Here is a 16,846-nt window from a genome sequence, read left to right as displayed (position 1 = left end):
TCTGTGTCAAGATGGCGACGAATGTCAGCACCGGCTCTGCCGACATTTGGAGTCGGATTAGACGCGATTTTGGTAAATAAACGAACATACTTGGATGTATTTTTGCTGTAAATGTTGTTAGAAGGTTATATATAAACTGTGACAGCAATAATTTCACAGGAAATTGTGTACTTTTCGCAATCAGCGCGCCGATGCACTCTGCCTTTGAAATGTTGTGAAAATGGAAACCAGCGAAGTGACGAGTCCGATGAAAAAGTTCACTACATGTTTTAATCGATAAATACAAGGATCGTACCATATCAGACTCGTAAATAAGTAGTTCAGGTTACTGCTGATTTAATTTTAGCGTTCGATTTTCGGCTCTTAATCAGATATGTGTTGTCAAAGTTGCACAAACAACTTTTCAAGGGAGGTAATCCGCAAAATAGGAAAATGTTATTGCATCAAATAGAATTTATAAATCAGCACAAGTGAAGTTTAAATCCTTGTTTACTTTTTTTTACTCCCAAATAATCAATTTTTATCTGTTATTGTTAGTAGTGTTAAAATAAATGTTCACAGCCATAAAGGTAAATGGCCTATAGATATATTATCAGCTTCCAAACAAGTTTTTTTTTAATTATTTTTTAATTATTTCATATTGTACAATTCACACCCACACTGGCAACACACACAGACACACATTGTACACTTCACACCCACACTCAGACACACACATTGTACACTTCACACCCACACTCAGACACACATATTATTGTACACTTCACACCCACACTCAGACACACACATTGTTACGATTGTACACTTCACCCACACACAGACACACATATTATTGTACACTTCACACCCACACTCAGACACACACATTGTACACTTCACCCACACACAAACACACACATTGTACACTTCTCCCACACACAGACACATATTGTACACTTCACACACACTCTGACAACACACACACACACATAGTGTACACTTCACACACACACACATAGTGTACACTTCACACCCGCACTGACACACATTGTACACTTCACACCGACACACACACAGTGTACACTTCACACACACACACACACACACACATATTGTACATTTTCCACCCACACTGACAATTCTTGTACTTTATTTTCCACGGATGCTTCACCGGAATTTCCTGCTCTTTGACAAGCGTTTCTGGCATATTGAAGGGGGGGGGGGGGGGTAAAACATTTTTTTTTTATGTATAGGAATGTTATAATGTTGCATGTCATTTAAAAGATCTCCAAAAGACATTCACAGAACACTTGGAATTTTGTACATTGAACAATAATTGTACGTTCTACAGCCACTTGAAGTTTACACACACAATCCCTCTTTCGGCCGCGGCTGAAATTTGCACGAACGGCTAATTTTGGGTCATGTCTGTGCACAAACGTATCGGTTTCATGGCCTAAAAAAAAATAGGGTTAATGTACATAAACAATGCAACAGATTGTGTTAATTTGAACATGTTCTATGGAAATGAAGGCATCTTACAGCTTCTCAAAATCAGCTTGTAGTGAAATTTGCCAAAAACGGCCCAAAACGGCTGAATATGTACCGTATTTAAAGGTATGTATCTCTGGTTCTAGTAAAGATAGAAAGAAATGGTTTTTTTTGTTGTGTTTGTATTTCTGCCCTCTTTCATAATTGTATCATTTAATTCAATTTAAAATAAATTTCAATTTTGACCTGCCTGTACCTACCGTAACCACACCTATTTTTTTGTTAGGCCTAAATAATTATGGAACAGCCAGACGGGCGCAGTGGCGCAGTGGTAAGACGTCGGCCTCCTAATCGGGAGGTCGTGAGTTCGAATCCCGGTCGCTGCCGCCTGGTGGGTTAAGAGTGGAGATTTTTCCGATCTCCCAGGTCAACTTATGTGCAGACCTGCTAGTGACTTAACCCCCTTCGTGTGTACACGCAAGCACAAGACCAAGTGCGCACGGAAAAGATCCTGTAATCCATGTCAGAGTTCGGTGGGTTATAGAAACACGAAAATACCCAGCATGCCTCCCCCGAAATTGGCGTATGCTGCCTGAATGGCGGGGTAAAAACGGTCATACACGTAAAAATCCACTCGTGCTAAAAACATGAGTGAACGTGGGAGTTTCAGCCCACGAACGCAGAAGAAGAAGAAGAAGAAGAAGACACCCACCGTGCAATGACCAGACAATGATTCAGGTCTTACTCCAGGGTCCTTCCATAATTCTTATCACTTTTCAGTTCTTTGTGTGGGCGGGGATGTAGCTCAGTCGGTAGCGCGCTGGATTTGTATCCAGTTGGCCGCTGTCAGCGTGAGTTCGTCCCCACGTTCGGCGAGAGATTTATTTCTCAGAGTCAACTTTGTGTGCAGGCTCTCCTCGGTTTCCGAACACCCTCGTGTGTACACGCTAGCACAAGACCAAGTGCGCACGATCGAAAAAGATCCTGTAATCCATGTCAGAGTTCGGTGGGTTATAGAAACACGAAAATACCCAGCATGCTTCCTCCGAAAACGGCGTATGGCTGCCTAAATGGCGGGGTAAAAAACGGTCATACACGTAAAATTCCACTCGTGCAAAAAACACGAGTGTACGTGGGAGTTTCAGCCCACGAACGCAGAAGAAGAAGAAGTTCTTTGTGTGTGGGCGCTGTTCTCTTTGTTTTATTCTTATTCCCTGTAAATGTAAATTAAGCGATGGTGATCCTACGTCATCCCTCATTTTATTGGGATCAGATGTTATTTTTACACAAATTTGTCAATCTGCAAAAAAGTCAGGATCCTTTACAATGTTTAAAATCCACATACAAAAATGAAGATAAAAATACTGTAACCACGAAATATGTTATTTCTAACAAATCTAAAATAGATTTTAACTTGTTTTTAGCGCATAGACTCCAGCCCACACCCCTTTTCTTTCTGTTTAAATGTTTTCAGAATGTGTTTGTAATGTCATTTTATTGTGTTGTGGCCGAAGCAATGCACTGTCTCATTTTCACCTCTAAAAAGCTCTAAGCTGCTTAAATGCCTCTATGATAAAAGATTCTTTCTTCACAAGCAGCGCTAACACTTCCAGCAGCAGCAGTCTCACTTTTCGACCTCTCTAGGGGAAGAAGCAGAATTGTCAACAGTTATATTCTTCTTCTTCTTCAGCGTTCCAGAATTTTCTGGTTACGTGTGAGCTTGTTTGCCCATTTGGGTTCCCCAAACTATACTCTGAGAGCATAGTCAGCTTCACTCCGCTTTCGTTGAGTAGGCATGCTGGGTATTTTCGTGTTTCCATAACCCACCGAACTCTGACATGGATTACAGGATCTTTTCCGTGCGCACTTCGTCTTGTGCTTGCGTGTACACACGAAGAGGGTTAAGTCACTACAGTAAAACCTGCATCCAGCGGACCCTTATTTCGGCGGACACCTTAGCATAACGGACAATTCAAGTGAGGACGGATGTATTTTACTCTCAAAAACACCTTAAAAGAGCGAACACCTCAAAGGCGCGGACGCGGACACCCTTTTTTGATCCCGATTGGGTTTGTTACTTGTCAACAACGGACAAACCCTTGAAGCAGACGCTGGTCCGCCATCTTGGTTCTGCAAATACAATCTCGCTGGCGATGTGAACGCGCGAGAAGCTTATTTTGTAAGCCAATGACAGCACTTGAAAGAAGTTGATTTTTGTATGGTGCACGCTCATTGGTCGATGCCGTGAACTCACAAACATTTCGGGTTTCTACTTTCTGTACTGTGATGCATCTTCAACTCATCCTTCGTCTTCGTCTCATCATGCCAAAACGACAAATTTTGACTTTAGAAGAGAGAGTCAATGTCATAAAGAAAAGTTGCTGATGAGCTGAATTGCGGAAAAACTCAAATTTCCAACATAAAAGCTGATCGAACACAAATTCTCAGTCAGTGGGACTCCGGTGCCAGATCGACGGCAAAATGTGTTAAGAGAAGAAAAACAACCTATGATGAGTTGAACGAAGAACTCTTCGAGTGGTTTTCAACAGCTCGATCAAAGAATCTTCCAGTGAATGGCCCATTGCTTCAGATAAGAAACCGATTGCACCTCTCTCTCTCTCTCTCTCTCTCTCTCTCTCTCTCTCTCTCTCTCTCTCTCTCTCTCTCTCTCTCTCTCTCTCTCTCTCTCTCTCTCTCTCTCTCTCTCTCTCTCTCTCTCTCTCTCTCTCTCTCTCTCTCTTTCCTTTTCTTTAAACAAAAACAAAAAACAAAAAAAACTTGAGGGCTTGAAAACTTTGAGTTTTAATAATCACTGTGGCAAAAAAGAATCAGTGACTGTTGGTTTTTTTTTTCCAAAAAGAATGTTGGTGCATTCATATTCATAAGAAAGGACACCTTGCTACAAAGGACAGTGGCAAGGCTCCCCAAGAGCGTCCTTTGCTCGCAGGTTTTACTGTAGCAGATCTGCACATAAGTTGACCTGGGAGATCGGAAAAATCTCCACTCTTAACCCACCAGGCGGCAGCGACCGGGATTCGAACTCACGACCTCCCGATTAGGAGGCCGACGTCTTACCACCACGCCACTGCGCCCGTCCAGTTATATTCAAAATACAATTAAAACAACTGAAGTGTTTCTTAATCCAATACGCTTTCACATTTTTGCTCTGAAGATGGAGTTCAGCTGTGTTCACATGGGTTTCTTAAGGGCAGAATATACCTGCGCAGTTTCAGCGGCACAGACGACACACTGCATATTATTGATGCTGCGATAGGGATTATGACGAGTACTTGGCCTGTTTTCTTTTCACGCAACGTGTAGTGGGCTGGGATAATCTGCAGTGCGTCGTCTGTCCTGCTGAAGTTACATATGTGAGCGCCCGGCCTTACTGTTGTTTATATGAACAACTTGTGGGCGATTTTGCTGGTGAAAAATCAGTGGAAAATTGTTGTCGTGTGAATTTACAGACTATGTGTATATGTCTTCCCAGGAGTTGTTTTTGTTGTTGTTGAGCATACCTGCTTGGTCACATACCAAAAATGCGTAAAACAGTAAAAGAGTAAAACAGCCTGAATGCACATTGTGCACACTGGGAATTTTTGTATGCACTGATTAAATTACATATTCTTACTCCGAATCACATGTGACCCTCCACCACGGAATGAGTCGCATGTCACCTTTGCATGATTTTCATATTTTTACATTTTCCGAAAGAGTTTTTTTATGCTCTATCCAATGGTGAAAACCGTTTTAGAAAAGAGCAAACACTGTTTGAGTTATAAGCCTGTGACTTAGGTGACCCTTACACTGTTACCAGACACTCCCCGGACTTATATTAAGTCTAGCGCAGAACCGCGCGAGGTGACATGCGACTCATTTCGTGGTGGAGGGTCACATATAGCATTGACACAGTCTGAGATGCTAAGGTCTGAAAAGGCTACCCGTCTAAAAAATTTAAAGGGAAGCAACCCCACCACAAAAAGTGTAAACGTAGCCATGGTAATGACCATACACCTGGGGAGTTACCTCCCATTGCTATATATGTGATTCGGGTAAGTATATTAATCAAATGAAAATTTATTTATAATATTTTCGAATTTCTCCCCAAATTAATCCATCAACAAATCTCAACTCATCAGGCAATCAGGGTGTATGTGACCAAGTGGGGGGGGGGGGGGGGGGGGGGGGGAGGTCTTATCACATGTTTGGCCAGATCTTAAAGAGAAAAGGATGAGTCAATCTGTTTTCAGGAGAAGGAGTGTGCCTTTAAGTTTAAATAATTATTTTTTTCAAGATTGAATTTTCTGTTTCAGACACTCCACCTCCAGGATACCTGAGTGAGGAAGGAGAAACAACGGACAGTCAGGATATGGGTATGTTCCCCCTGTATCCACCCCTTTCTCTTCCTTAGTGAATAGCTTGATAAACAACGGACAGTCTGGATATGGGTATGTTCCCCCTGTATCCACCCCTTTCTCTTCCTTAGTGAATAGCTTGATAAACAACGGACAGTCTGGATATGGGTATGTTCCCCCTGTATCCACCCCTTTCTCTTCCTTAGTGAATAGCTTGATAAACAACGGACAGTCAGGATATGGGTATGTTCCCCCTGTATCCACCCCTTTCTCTTCCTTAGTGAACAGCTAGATAAACAACGGACAGTCAGGATATGGGTATGTTCCCCCTGTATCCACCCCTTTCTCTTCCTTAGTAAATAGCTAGATAAACAACGGACAGTCAGGATATGGGTATGTTCCCCCTGTATCCACCCCTTTCTCTTCCTTAGTGAACAGCTAGATAAACAACAGACAGTCAAGATATGGGTATGTTCTACCTGTCTCCATCCCTTCCTCTTTCCATGTTCGGCAAGGGATTTATTTCCCAGAGTCAACTTTGTGCAGACTCTTCTCTGTGTCTGAACGCCCCTGGGCACAATAAAGATCACAAGTTTGCATGACGGGCGTTGTGGCGGGGTGGTAAGACGTCGGCCTCCTAATCGGAAGGTCGAGGGTTCGAATCCCGGCCGCGGCCGCCTGGTGGGTTAAGTGTGGAGATTTTTCCGATCTCCCAGGTCAATTTATGTGCAGACCTGCTAGTGGCTTATCCCCCTTCGTGTGTACACGCAAGCACAAGACCAAGTGCGCACGGAAAAGATCCTGTAATCCATGTCAGAGTTCGGTGGGTTATAGAAACACGAAAATACCCAGCATGCTTCCTCCGAAAGCGGCGTATGGCTGCCTAAATGGCGGGGTAAAAACGGTCATACACGTACAATTCCACTCGTGCAAAAACACGAGTGTACGTGGGAGTTTCAGCCCACGAACGCAAAAGAAGAAGAAGAAGACAAGTTTGCATGGAAAATCTCAGGAAACATGAACACACGCATGCAGGAGGGAAAAAAACAAAAAAGAAATATGATGTTCTGTATGTCCATCAGCTCGCTTTCCCCAGGGAGAAAGCAACTCGAATTTCAATATCTGATTTCATAAAAAAAAAATAATAATAATTAAAAAAAAAAAAAAAATTCTGATTTCATCATTATCTCACAGTCAAACCTGTTGATAACAACCTGACAAGGGACCAACAAGAGGTGGTCCTTGTGGACAGGAGATTGTTATGGAAAGATGAATTATAGACGACAGAACTTTGTCGAGATTTCTTTTGGGCTGGTCTAAATTATAACGGGCAGGTGGTTGTTATTGAGAGGTCGCCAGGGCAGGTTTGGCTGTATTGGCAACATGTTTCCACATAATCCATGTTATTTTGTTTATTGATTCATACAAAAAAACAAAAATGGGGGGGGGGGGGGTTGTACCACATTTTGAATGATATTGTAACAAAGTGGGAGTTTATGTTTTGCTGTGTGTGAAAATGTCAAAAGAATGTGATTCAGAAATACAATATTGATCTGTTGCAGATGGTGTGGACGTCTCCCCGAGTCCTCCAGTCGGTAAGAAATGATACGTCTGCTTTCCTTCTGGACTCGTTTTACTTACTTACTTAGGCCCTTTGCCCCCAGCGGAGCATAGGCCATTGACAAAGTTTCTCCATCGCACTCTGCTCTGGGCTGCTCTTTCCGCTTCTGTCCAGCTGTTGCCCTGCGTGTTTAGTTCTGCCTCTGTGTCATGCCTCCAGCTGTTTCTTGGCCTCTCTCTCTTTCTTTGACCCTGCCTGTTTAGTTCTGCCTCTGTGTCATGCCTCCAGCTGTTTCTCGGCCTCTCTCTCTTTCTTTGACCCTGCCTGTTTAGTTCTGCCTCTGTGTCACGCCTCCAGCTGTTTCTCGGCCTCTCTCTCTTTCTTTGACCCTGCATGTTTAGTTCTGCCTCTGTGTCATGCCTCCAGCTGTTTCTCGGCCTCTCTCTCTTTCTTTGACCCTCCCTGTTTAGTTCTGCCTCTGTGTCATGCCTCCAGCTGTTTCTCGGCCTCTCTCTCTTTCTTTGACCCTGCCTGTTTAGTTCTGCCTCTGTGTCATGCCTCCAGCTGTTTCTCGGCCTCTCTCTCTTTCTTTGACCCTGCCTGTTTAGTTCTGCCTCTGTGTCACGCCTCCAGCTGTTTCTTGGCCTCTCTCTCTTTCTCACGTTATATGTCAAAGCAGCACCGCCCTGATATGGCCCTTCGTGGTCGGCTGGGCGTTAAGCAAACAAAACAACAAAACAACAAATGAATACAAAAATACGGGTTGTAATATTATATAATGATGTGAACCTTTGTTATGTGTTGTGGTCCTATCAGTCAATGTCCGAATAATTCTTATTCTTCTTCTTCGTCGTTCGCTCGAATAATTCTTATGAAATGTTGTATTACATGTATGTTATGTTATATTGCTTTTTTTTCCTGTACTTATGTATCTTGTATGTGTCAATAGGCTCTGTGCTTTAATGACAATAAATTCTGATTCTGATTCTGATTCTGATTCTGATTCTGATTCTGTTCGTTATCATCGGTAGAGGCAGGCAGGGCGTGTTGAAGAAAAATTTCCATTTTTGGCTCACGAAGTGTAGCCTATGCGATGCTAACTTTTGTCTGTCTGTGCGTGCGTATGTATGTATGTATGTCTGTGGTAGAAACTTTAACATTTGAAGACGTCATATTACATTGACGTCACATTATGACGTACGAGGGTTAGACATCACGCGATGGAATTACTGAAAGTCTCGGTGATTGTTATTTTGAGCGGGCCGAGACTATTTGGCAGTCGTGTCCATGTAAGTAGGCTACATGCAGACAGACAGATCTAGATCTAGTGTCTCGCTTTCTTGCACAGTTTCACCTATGCTCTTTCTGTGTGTGTGTGTATGTGTGTGTGTGTGTGTGTGTGTGTGTGTGTGTGTGTGTGTGTGTGACGGAGTGATTGAGTTTGTGTTACTGTTTGTCGATTTCTTACGTGAGCCTTGAAGGCTTCGCCTCTTGTTATGTAATATTTTAATGGACAATAAAGTGTAGTTTTTGTTGTTGTTGTAACTATAACTCACTCGATTTTTGTTTTTGTTCTTCAGTGGGGGACGGCGACGTTCAACCCGTGACGTACAAGGAGCCCGACTTCTGGTGTTCCATCGCGTACTACGAGCTGAACACGCGGGTCGGGGAGACGTTCCATGCCTCGCAGCCCTCCCTGACTGTCGACGGGTTTACCGACCCCTCCAACTCGGAGCGCTTCTGTCTGGGGCTCCTGTCCAACGTCAACCGCACTCAGCAAGTGGAGATGACACGCAGACATATAGGTCAGTTGGGAGGGGGGGGGGGGGGGGGGCGTTTTGAAAGATTGTTTTCTGAGAGATGTTTGTCAGCTGGTATGCTTTCACTGATTGGGTGCATTTATGAAACTCTTTTTTAAGACCAAGACATGCACGCACTCAAGCATGGTGGCACGCGTGCACACACACATGGATGCATGCACGCACATACGCAGACGGACTCACGTGCACACGGATATGCACGCAGACAGACAAACACACAAAACTTACAGTAACACACTCTAACCCGCACAAATCCTTCTTCTTACCTCCCTTGTTATAAAGATCTGATTTCATGCATGCACGCACGCACACACACACACACAAACACACACAAAAACAAACAAAACTAACTGTACAGTAATGCGCACAAATCTTTCTTCTTACCTCCCTTGTAATAAAGATCTGATTTCTGCACGCACGCACACGCACACACACACTAACACACACACACACAAAAATAACTGTACAGTAATGCGCACAAATCTTTCTTCTTACCTCCCTTGTAATAAAGATCTGATTTCCTGCATGCATGCACACTCACACACACACAAACACACACACACACACAAACACACACACACACACACATACACACACACAAAAAATCACACACACACACACACACACACAAAACTAACAGTTACACACTCTTACCCCACAAATCCTTCTTACCTCCCTTGTAATAAAGATTTGATTTCCTCAGAATTTTCCGGAGTTCCACTGTATTCTGTGACCGATCCTGATCTTGATTCTCTTTTATTAAATGTTCTTTGAATTCTTGATATTTATTGTTCACAGAGCAGACTGAGGAGGAAGTGTTGAATGAGTACGGTTTCATCACATTCATTGTGTGTTCATTGTGTTCATGTTCACTGTTCACAGGGAAGAGTGTTCGACTGTACTACATTGGAGGTGAAGTGTTTGCCGAGTGCTTGTTCATCAAGTTCATGGTGTGTTCATGTTCACAGAGAAGGGTGTATACATGTACTACATCGGAGATAAAACGTTCACTGAATGCAGTTTTATCAAGTTCATCCTGTGTTCATTGTGTTCATGTTCACTGTTCACAGGGAAGGGTGTTCGACTGTACTACATTGGAGGTGAGGTGTTCGCCGAATGCCTCAGTGAAAACGCAGTGTTTGTTCAGAGTCCCAACTGCAACCAACGCTACGGCTGGCACCCGGCCACCGTCTGTAAAATACCCCCAGGTGAGTATCATTCGCACGCTCTGTTAAAAGGTCCATAGTTTGGTACAACGGAAAGATATCATTGGTTTACTATGTTGGAATAACTTTTCATGAAGAGAGAAAGTCTTTTTGCTCATTTAAATTTCAGTGAATAAAGAAACGAGAGAGAGAGTGTGTGTGTGTGTTTGATAATCAAATACGGTCACAGAGATGGTACTAATGCCCCACCCCTTGGTCACCACTGTGGCAAGTAAAAGACCTCGGCCGTTTTCCCATAAGTGCAGGTGGCTGATTACACCTCAACACACACACGTTTTGGGTAGCGGGACTCTTGTTGCTGCTAGCTTTCCACTTGGAGGAAGCGACCTGAATTTCTAAGCAATTGGGATAATAAATTAAATGAAATGAATGAGTCAGAGTGCATGCTCCAGTAACGTGTTCCTCCGAGAGAAACTTGACAGCATGGGGGTGAGGGGAGCTCTTCTCTTGCATGTACTGTGACCATTTGTATTATTTTACAGTGGAACCCCATTTTAAGACCCCCCAATTTAAGACTCCCTCCCTTTTAAGACCCTGTTTTCTCAGACTTTTTTTTTTACATACCCTCTGTAATTTCACACACATTTTAATTAAGACTCCTTTCTTTTTTAGACTTAATATTCTCAGACTTTTTACGGTTCCACTGTAGTTGGAGGACAAAACACAAACTGGCGTGCGTATCCTTGACTTTTCATTAACTCATTTAAACCCTCAAAAAGAACGAAATTATTCTGTATTTTGAAAAGTGCTCCAAGCCTGATTTTTGTGTTCTGTTGCAGGTTGCAACCTGAAGATTTTCAACAACCAGGAGTTCGCTGCGTTACTGGCCCAGTCCGTCAACCAGGGGTTCGAATCCGTCTACCAGCTGACACGCATGTGCACCATTCGCATGAGCTTCGTCAAAGGCTGGGGAGCAGAGTACCGGTGAGACAAACCGTCTGCTTCATGTTTGTAATCAGGGATGACGAGCGCAGTGGCGTAGCGGATAAGACATTGGCCTCCTAATCAGTAGGTCATGAGTTCAAATCCCGGCCGCGGCTGTCAAGTGGGTTAAGGGTGGAGATTTTTCCGATCTCCCAGGTCAACTTATGTGCAGACCTGCTAGTGCCTTCTCCCCCTTCGTGTGTACACGCAAGCACAAGACCAAGTGTGCACGGAAAAGATCCGGAAATCCATGTCCGAGTTCGGTGGGTTATAGAAACTCAAAAATACACAGCATGCCTCCCCCAGAATCGGCATATGCTGCCTGAATGGCGGGGTAAAAAGGGTCATACACATACAAATCTACTCGTGCAGAAACATGAGTGAACGTGGGAGTTTTAGCCAATGAACGAAGAACTATAATCAGGGATTGTGGATGGGCGCAGAGGCCTAGTGGATAAGACATGGGCCCCTTAAGGGCAGGAGCTACCTTCAAATACACCGTTTAATGCTGTGGTCAAATGACTTGGATAAGACATCGGCCCCTTGAGGGCAGGAGCTACCTTCAAATACACCGTTTAATGCTGTGGTCAAATGACTTGGATAAGACATGGGCCCCTTAAGGGCAGGAGCTACCCTCAAATACACCGTTTAATGCTGTGGTCAAATGACTTGGATAAGACATCGGCCCCTTAAGGGCAGGAGCTACCTTCAAATACACCGTTTAATGCTGTGGTCAAATGACTTGGATAAGACATCGGCCCCTTAAGGGCAGGAGCTACCTTCAAATACACCGTTTAATGCTGTGGTCAAATGACTTGGATAAGAAAAACGGTGTATTTGAAGGAAGCTTCTGCCCTTAATGGGAAGGTCGTGAGTTCAAATCCCGGCGGCGGACGCCTGGTGGGTTAAGAGTGGAGATTTTTCCGATCTCCCAGGTCACCTTATGTGCAGACCTGCTAGTGGCTTATCCCCCTTCGTGTGTACACACATGCACAAGACCAAGTGCGCACGGTTATAAAAACACAAGAATACCTAGCAGGGTAAAAACGGTCATACATGTAAAAACCCACTCGTGCAAAAGCATGAGTGAACGTGGGAGTTTCAGCCCATGAACGAAGAAGAAGAAGAAGATCAGGGATTGTGTTAACTGGAAATAACTGGTACAGTGGACTTCTACTATATATCATGGTCTTTGGGGTCCACAAAATCAGATTGCGATTTTACTTGTTTTGTGGGGGTCGGCAGCACTGAAACTGAACCAAAGATTTTGTTAACCAAAGTCACTTTTAAGGACTACAGCTGTGTTCTCACATTTTACAGAAAACATGGTTATTCCCCTTATCTATGCGATCCCAATCTGCTAATTCATTTGGCCATTCATGTTCAGCTGGTTCAGCTGGTCCTGTCTTCCCCCCGCGGGTTAGGGGGAAGAATTTACCCGATGCTCCCCAGCATGTCGTAAGAGGCGACTAACGGATTCTGTTTCTCCTTTTACCCTTGTTAAGTGTTTCTTGTATAGAATATAGTCAATGTTTGTAAAGATTTTAGTCAAGCAGTATGTAAGAAATGTTAATTGAAAACGACAATAAACACCAAATAAATAAAGAAAGAAAGCAAGGTCCTGTCTTTTCGGGGTCCAGGCATGTCATCACGATTTAGCTGAATTTGCGATACATGTATAATGAAAAGTGATATAGTTGAAGTTCTCTGAACTTTACCAGTAAACATCTATAAATTCTGAAATAAAATGGCAACCAGGCGTATCTACCTGGGAATATTCCATTTGACAATTTTGTACTCTACAACTAGTGTGTGTGGGTAAGATTTCAAGCACTCAGACTGTTCTCAGAAGCATAAATTACAATATTTGCTGCTTTGGTCTGAAAGATACACAATTTAGAACTATGTTTGGATTTGTGCCATAGATGTCGAGTCATTATTATTATCCCAGCAAAGCTGGTGAGGTATCCCACGGACACACCTGAATCGGACTAAACCGGTGTTCTTGCCGAGATCCTTCATGAAGAAACATTCTTTGTTGCCAGACTCTGGCTACAGTTGGAAGTTCACATACACATTTGAAACATACTAACCTGAACACAGTTGACCAACTATCCAATTATTTATGAAAAGATGCTGTAGCCGGGTGGAGTAGCCCAGATTCCAAGTCTATTGCAAATACATTGCATGCATTACAATTTATTATTGTTTGTTATTTTTGCCCTGTTTCAGACGGCAGACAGTGACAAGCACACCCAGCTGGATCGAGATTCATCTCAACGGACCGCTGCAGTGGCTCGACCGAGTCCTGACTCAGATGGGATCACCCGGCCTGCCCTGCTCTTCTATGTCATGAACCCACCCCCTTGGCTGTTCTCTCTCATGGACATACACCCCCCCCCCCCCCCCCCCCCCCCCCCTCCCCTCCCCTTTTGCCGTTCTGGCCCCTGAACATACGGCATAAATAATTTCTTCAGAGTTTGGGTATTCATCTGAACCCACCCCCTTGGCTCTTCTCTCTCATGGACATACTCCCCCCCCCTTCTGCTGTTCTTGTCCCTGATTCTTCAGAGTTTTTGAATTAATGTCATTGGGTTTTTTTCCATTTTTTTTCGTTGACTGTACTCTATTGTTCAAACTCATGTACGGATGTTCCTGTGTCATCGGCTTACCCCCCCCCCCCCCCCCCTCCCCTCCCCCCCCTTCCCCCGATTTTTGTTGCTGTTCTATGGTTTGAACATAGCTCTCCCCCGCCGCTTGTTTGTGTCTTAAACACCCCCATCATCTTCATCCTCTTTTAGTCAAAACATGGAGATATGACGTCTCCCATTCTTTTGAAGTTGATTTAATCTGCTCTTCGTCTTTTTGACCTGTCTTTCTTCTTTCTCATCTTTCTCCTTTTCATTTATAATTTTTTTTTTAAATTTAGTTGAAGTCATTGTCATTTCTAGCCCCATCCCGTTCATATGGTTTAAAGGCTTTGTTTTGGGAAGCTTTTGCCAATCATACTTCATTTTCCTGTGAACACATTTCTGAAAGTGACCTTGAAAGAAGTGGTGTATGAGATCCTCCGACATCGATGTAAAAATGTGCCGTGATGTATAAAAAAAAATGTGAGAGTGATGAGTAACGCTTGACTGTAAACGCGCAGCTTGACACGGTTTCAGGAAAGTGAATAGATTATCGTTGTCAGTGTTGGTTGCTTAGCAACTGTTTGTGCATTGCTTAGCAACTGTTTTGTGCGTTGCTTGGCAACTGCTTGTGTCTCGCCTCGTGACAGTGTCGGGATGACCTAGTAGCACCCTGAAGGTGGCTGAAATGTGTGTTTCCATGTGTTATTGACCTTTAAGGACAGAGTCTATGGGTTGCTTAGCAACAAAAGTTGGATTAAAAAGGCCTCCAAATACGGTACGCACGTGTTAACGAAGACGATACAAATCACAATGTTTAACGATTCAACTCTGGTGTCTTCCTATGGAACACAAAACACGAAAAAGAGCGGATAAAAGAAAAAGACAGATGATACAACAAAATCAAAACACAACAATGGTAGGTAATTGAAACATTCATTATTGACAAAACAAAACGTTACATTGTCAATAATAATGTACTTACCATTCTACCGGCACGGTTGGCCTAGTGGTTCGTCGCGATATAACCTTCGTGGTTGAAAACGACGTTAAACACCAAATAAAGAAAGAAATGGCCTAGTGGTAAGGCGTCCGCCCCGTGATCGGGAGGTCGTGGGTTCGAACCCCGGCCGGGTCATACCTAAGACTTTAAAATTGGCAATCTAGTGGCTGCTCCGCCTGGCGTCTGGCATTATGGGGTTAGTGCTAGGACTGGTTGGTCCGGTGTCAGAATAATGTGACTGGGTGAGACACGAAGCCTGTGCTGCGACTTCTGTCTTGTGTGTGGCGCACGTTATAATTATGTCAAAGCAGCACCGCCCTGATATGGCCCTTCGTGGTCGGCTTGGCGTTAAGCAAACAAAACAAAAAAAACACAAAAAACACCTACCATTCTTGTGTTTTGATTCCGAATTTTGGAACTTTGGCAGTCCATCTGTTTTGGGATTTGAGACAATAGCACAGAAAGAAAATCTACAGATGTCACGATTCACCAACCAAAACAAACGGACAGAGGAGTAAGGCTTAAAAAACAAAAAATCACAAAACTTGGCTTCATCAGTCTTCGGAGGATTTCAAACTCTGCTGCCTCTGTGGTGGGTTGTGTGGCCGTTGAAGATGTTTGTTTGCAGGTGAAGGCTTGAAAAATGTATGGGGAAAAAGAAGATCGTCTGTGGCACTTTCCTTCATGAGATAATCAAAATGGTGGCAATTTGAGGAGAGAGAGAGAGAGACAGTGGTAAACCCTGAATTTTTAATCGGCAAGAAAGTGACAGTTTCGTCCGCACACCACTAAGTTGTTTATGATTAAATAAATAGAAAATGTACATACAGGAAATTCTCTGTTCAGTAGAAAACCCTTTCTGGGTTCTGGATTAGACTAAGGTCTGTCTTGACACCACAGGAACCACAGGAAAAAACCTTTTAAGAGCAGAGATGAATTTAAATTTTGTTTTCCCTTCTGTGGTTTTGCAATGAGAAATGAAGACCTTGTGTGCTGAGAGGGTTGTTTGAGGGCAGTCTGTGGGCAGTCTGAGGGCAGTCTGTGGGCAGTCTGTGGGCAGTCTGAGGGCAGTCTGTGGGCAGTCTGTGGGCAGTCTGAGGGCAGTCTGTGGGCAGTCTGAGGGCAGTCTGTGGGCAGTCTGTGGGCAGTCTGAGGGCAGTCTGTGGGCAGTCTGAGGGCAGTCTGTGGGCAGTCTGTGGGCAGTCTGAGGGCAGTCTGTGGGCAGTCTGAGGGCAGTCTGTGGGCAGTCTGAGGGCAGTCTGTGGGCAGTCTGAGGGCAGTCTGTGGGCAGTCTGTGGGCAGTCTGTGGGCAGTCTGAGGGCAGTCTGTGGGCAGTCTGTGGGCAGTCTGAGGGCAGTCTGAGGGCAGTCTGTGGGCAGTCTGAGGGCAGTCTGTGGGCAGTCTGAGGGCAGTCTGTGGGCAGTCTGTGGGCAGTCTGAGGGCAGTCTGCACAGAGTTTACGGACTCACAATCTGAGGGAGTAAGCTTGGACTTATGTTCTTTTTTTTCTTTTTTACCCATGGAGAGCCTCCGGCGTACAGCAGCTTTCATCAGGGCCTCCAGAGTTGCTGTCTGAGCGAACAATGAAGAAGAAGAATGTTTTTTTTGTTTTTTTTTTAATTAAAGACATCTTTAAAGGGAAGGAAGCGCTCTAAATTCTTCTAAAATTGTTAAAGTACAGTTGCGCTCTGCCTCCCTGGAATGAAATTCTCCAAGCTTTGGCTGGGTTTAAATGCAAAGTTTTGTTCTGTTTGAAAACTGAGGCTGTGTTTACATGTAAAGAATTTGTTGTGTTCGTAAAGCCGGGTCACGTTGATGATCGGCGGTGAAAGGAGTTGTTGAGGATGGTGATGGTGA

The 16,846-nt window shown here is 43.9% G+C and overlaps 1 protein-coding gene across 2 annotated transcripts in view; it reads left to right on the top strand.

Annotated features, from left to right (window-relative positions):
* Positions 1-13,770, top strand: part of LOC138951495 (mothers against decapentaplegic homolog 3-like) — a 52,731-nt gene extending 38,961 nt beyond the window's left edge. For both annotated transcript variants that reach the window (XM_070323100.1, XM_070323099.1), the window contains exons 4-9: positions 5,784-5,843; positions 7,388-7,420; positions 8,967-9,191; positions 10,277-10,414; positions 11,212-11,356; positions 13,589-13,770. In XM_070323100.1, coding sequence (XP_070179201.1) covers positions 5,784-5,843; positions 7,388-7,420; positions 8,967-9,191; positions 10,277-10,414; positions 11,212-11,356; positions 13,589-13,712 — 725 coding nt within the window. In that variant the 3' untranslated portion in view covers positions 13,713-13,770. The remainder of the gene's footprint in view (positions 1-5,783; positions 5,844-7,387; positions 7,421-8,966; positions 9,192-10,276; positions 10,415-11,211; positions 11,357-13,588) is intronic.
* Positions 13,771-16,846: the final 3,076 nt, after the last annotated feature.

Source organism: Littorina saxatilis, linkage group LG16, assembly GCF_037325665.1.
Source record: "Littorina saxatilis isolate snail1 linkage group LG16, US_GU_Lsax_2.0, whole genome shotgun sequence".
Taxonomy (NCBI): Eukaryota; Metazoa; Mollusca; class Gastropoda; order Littorinimorpha; family Littorinidae; genus Littorina; species Littorina saxatilis.
This window is presented reverse-complemented; position numbering and strand designations above follow the sequence as displayed.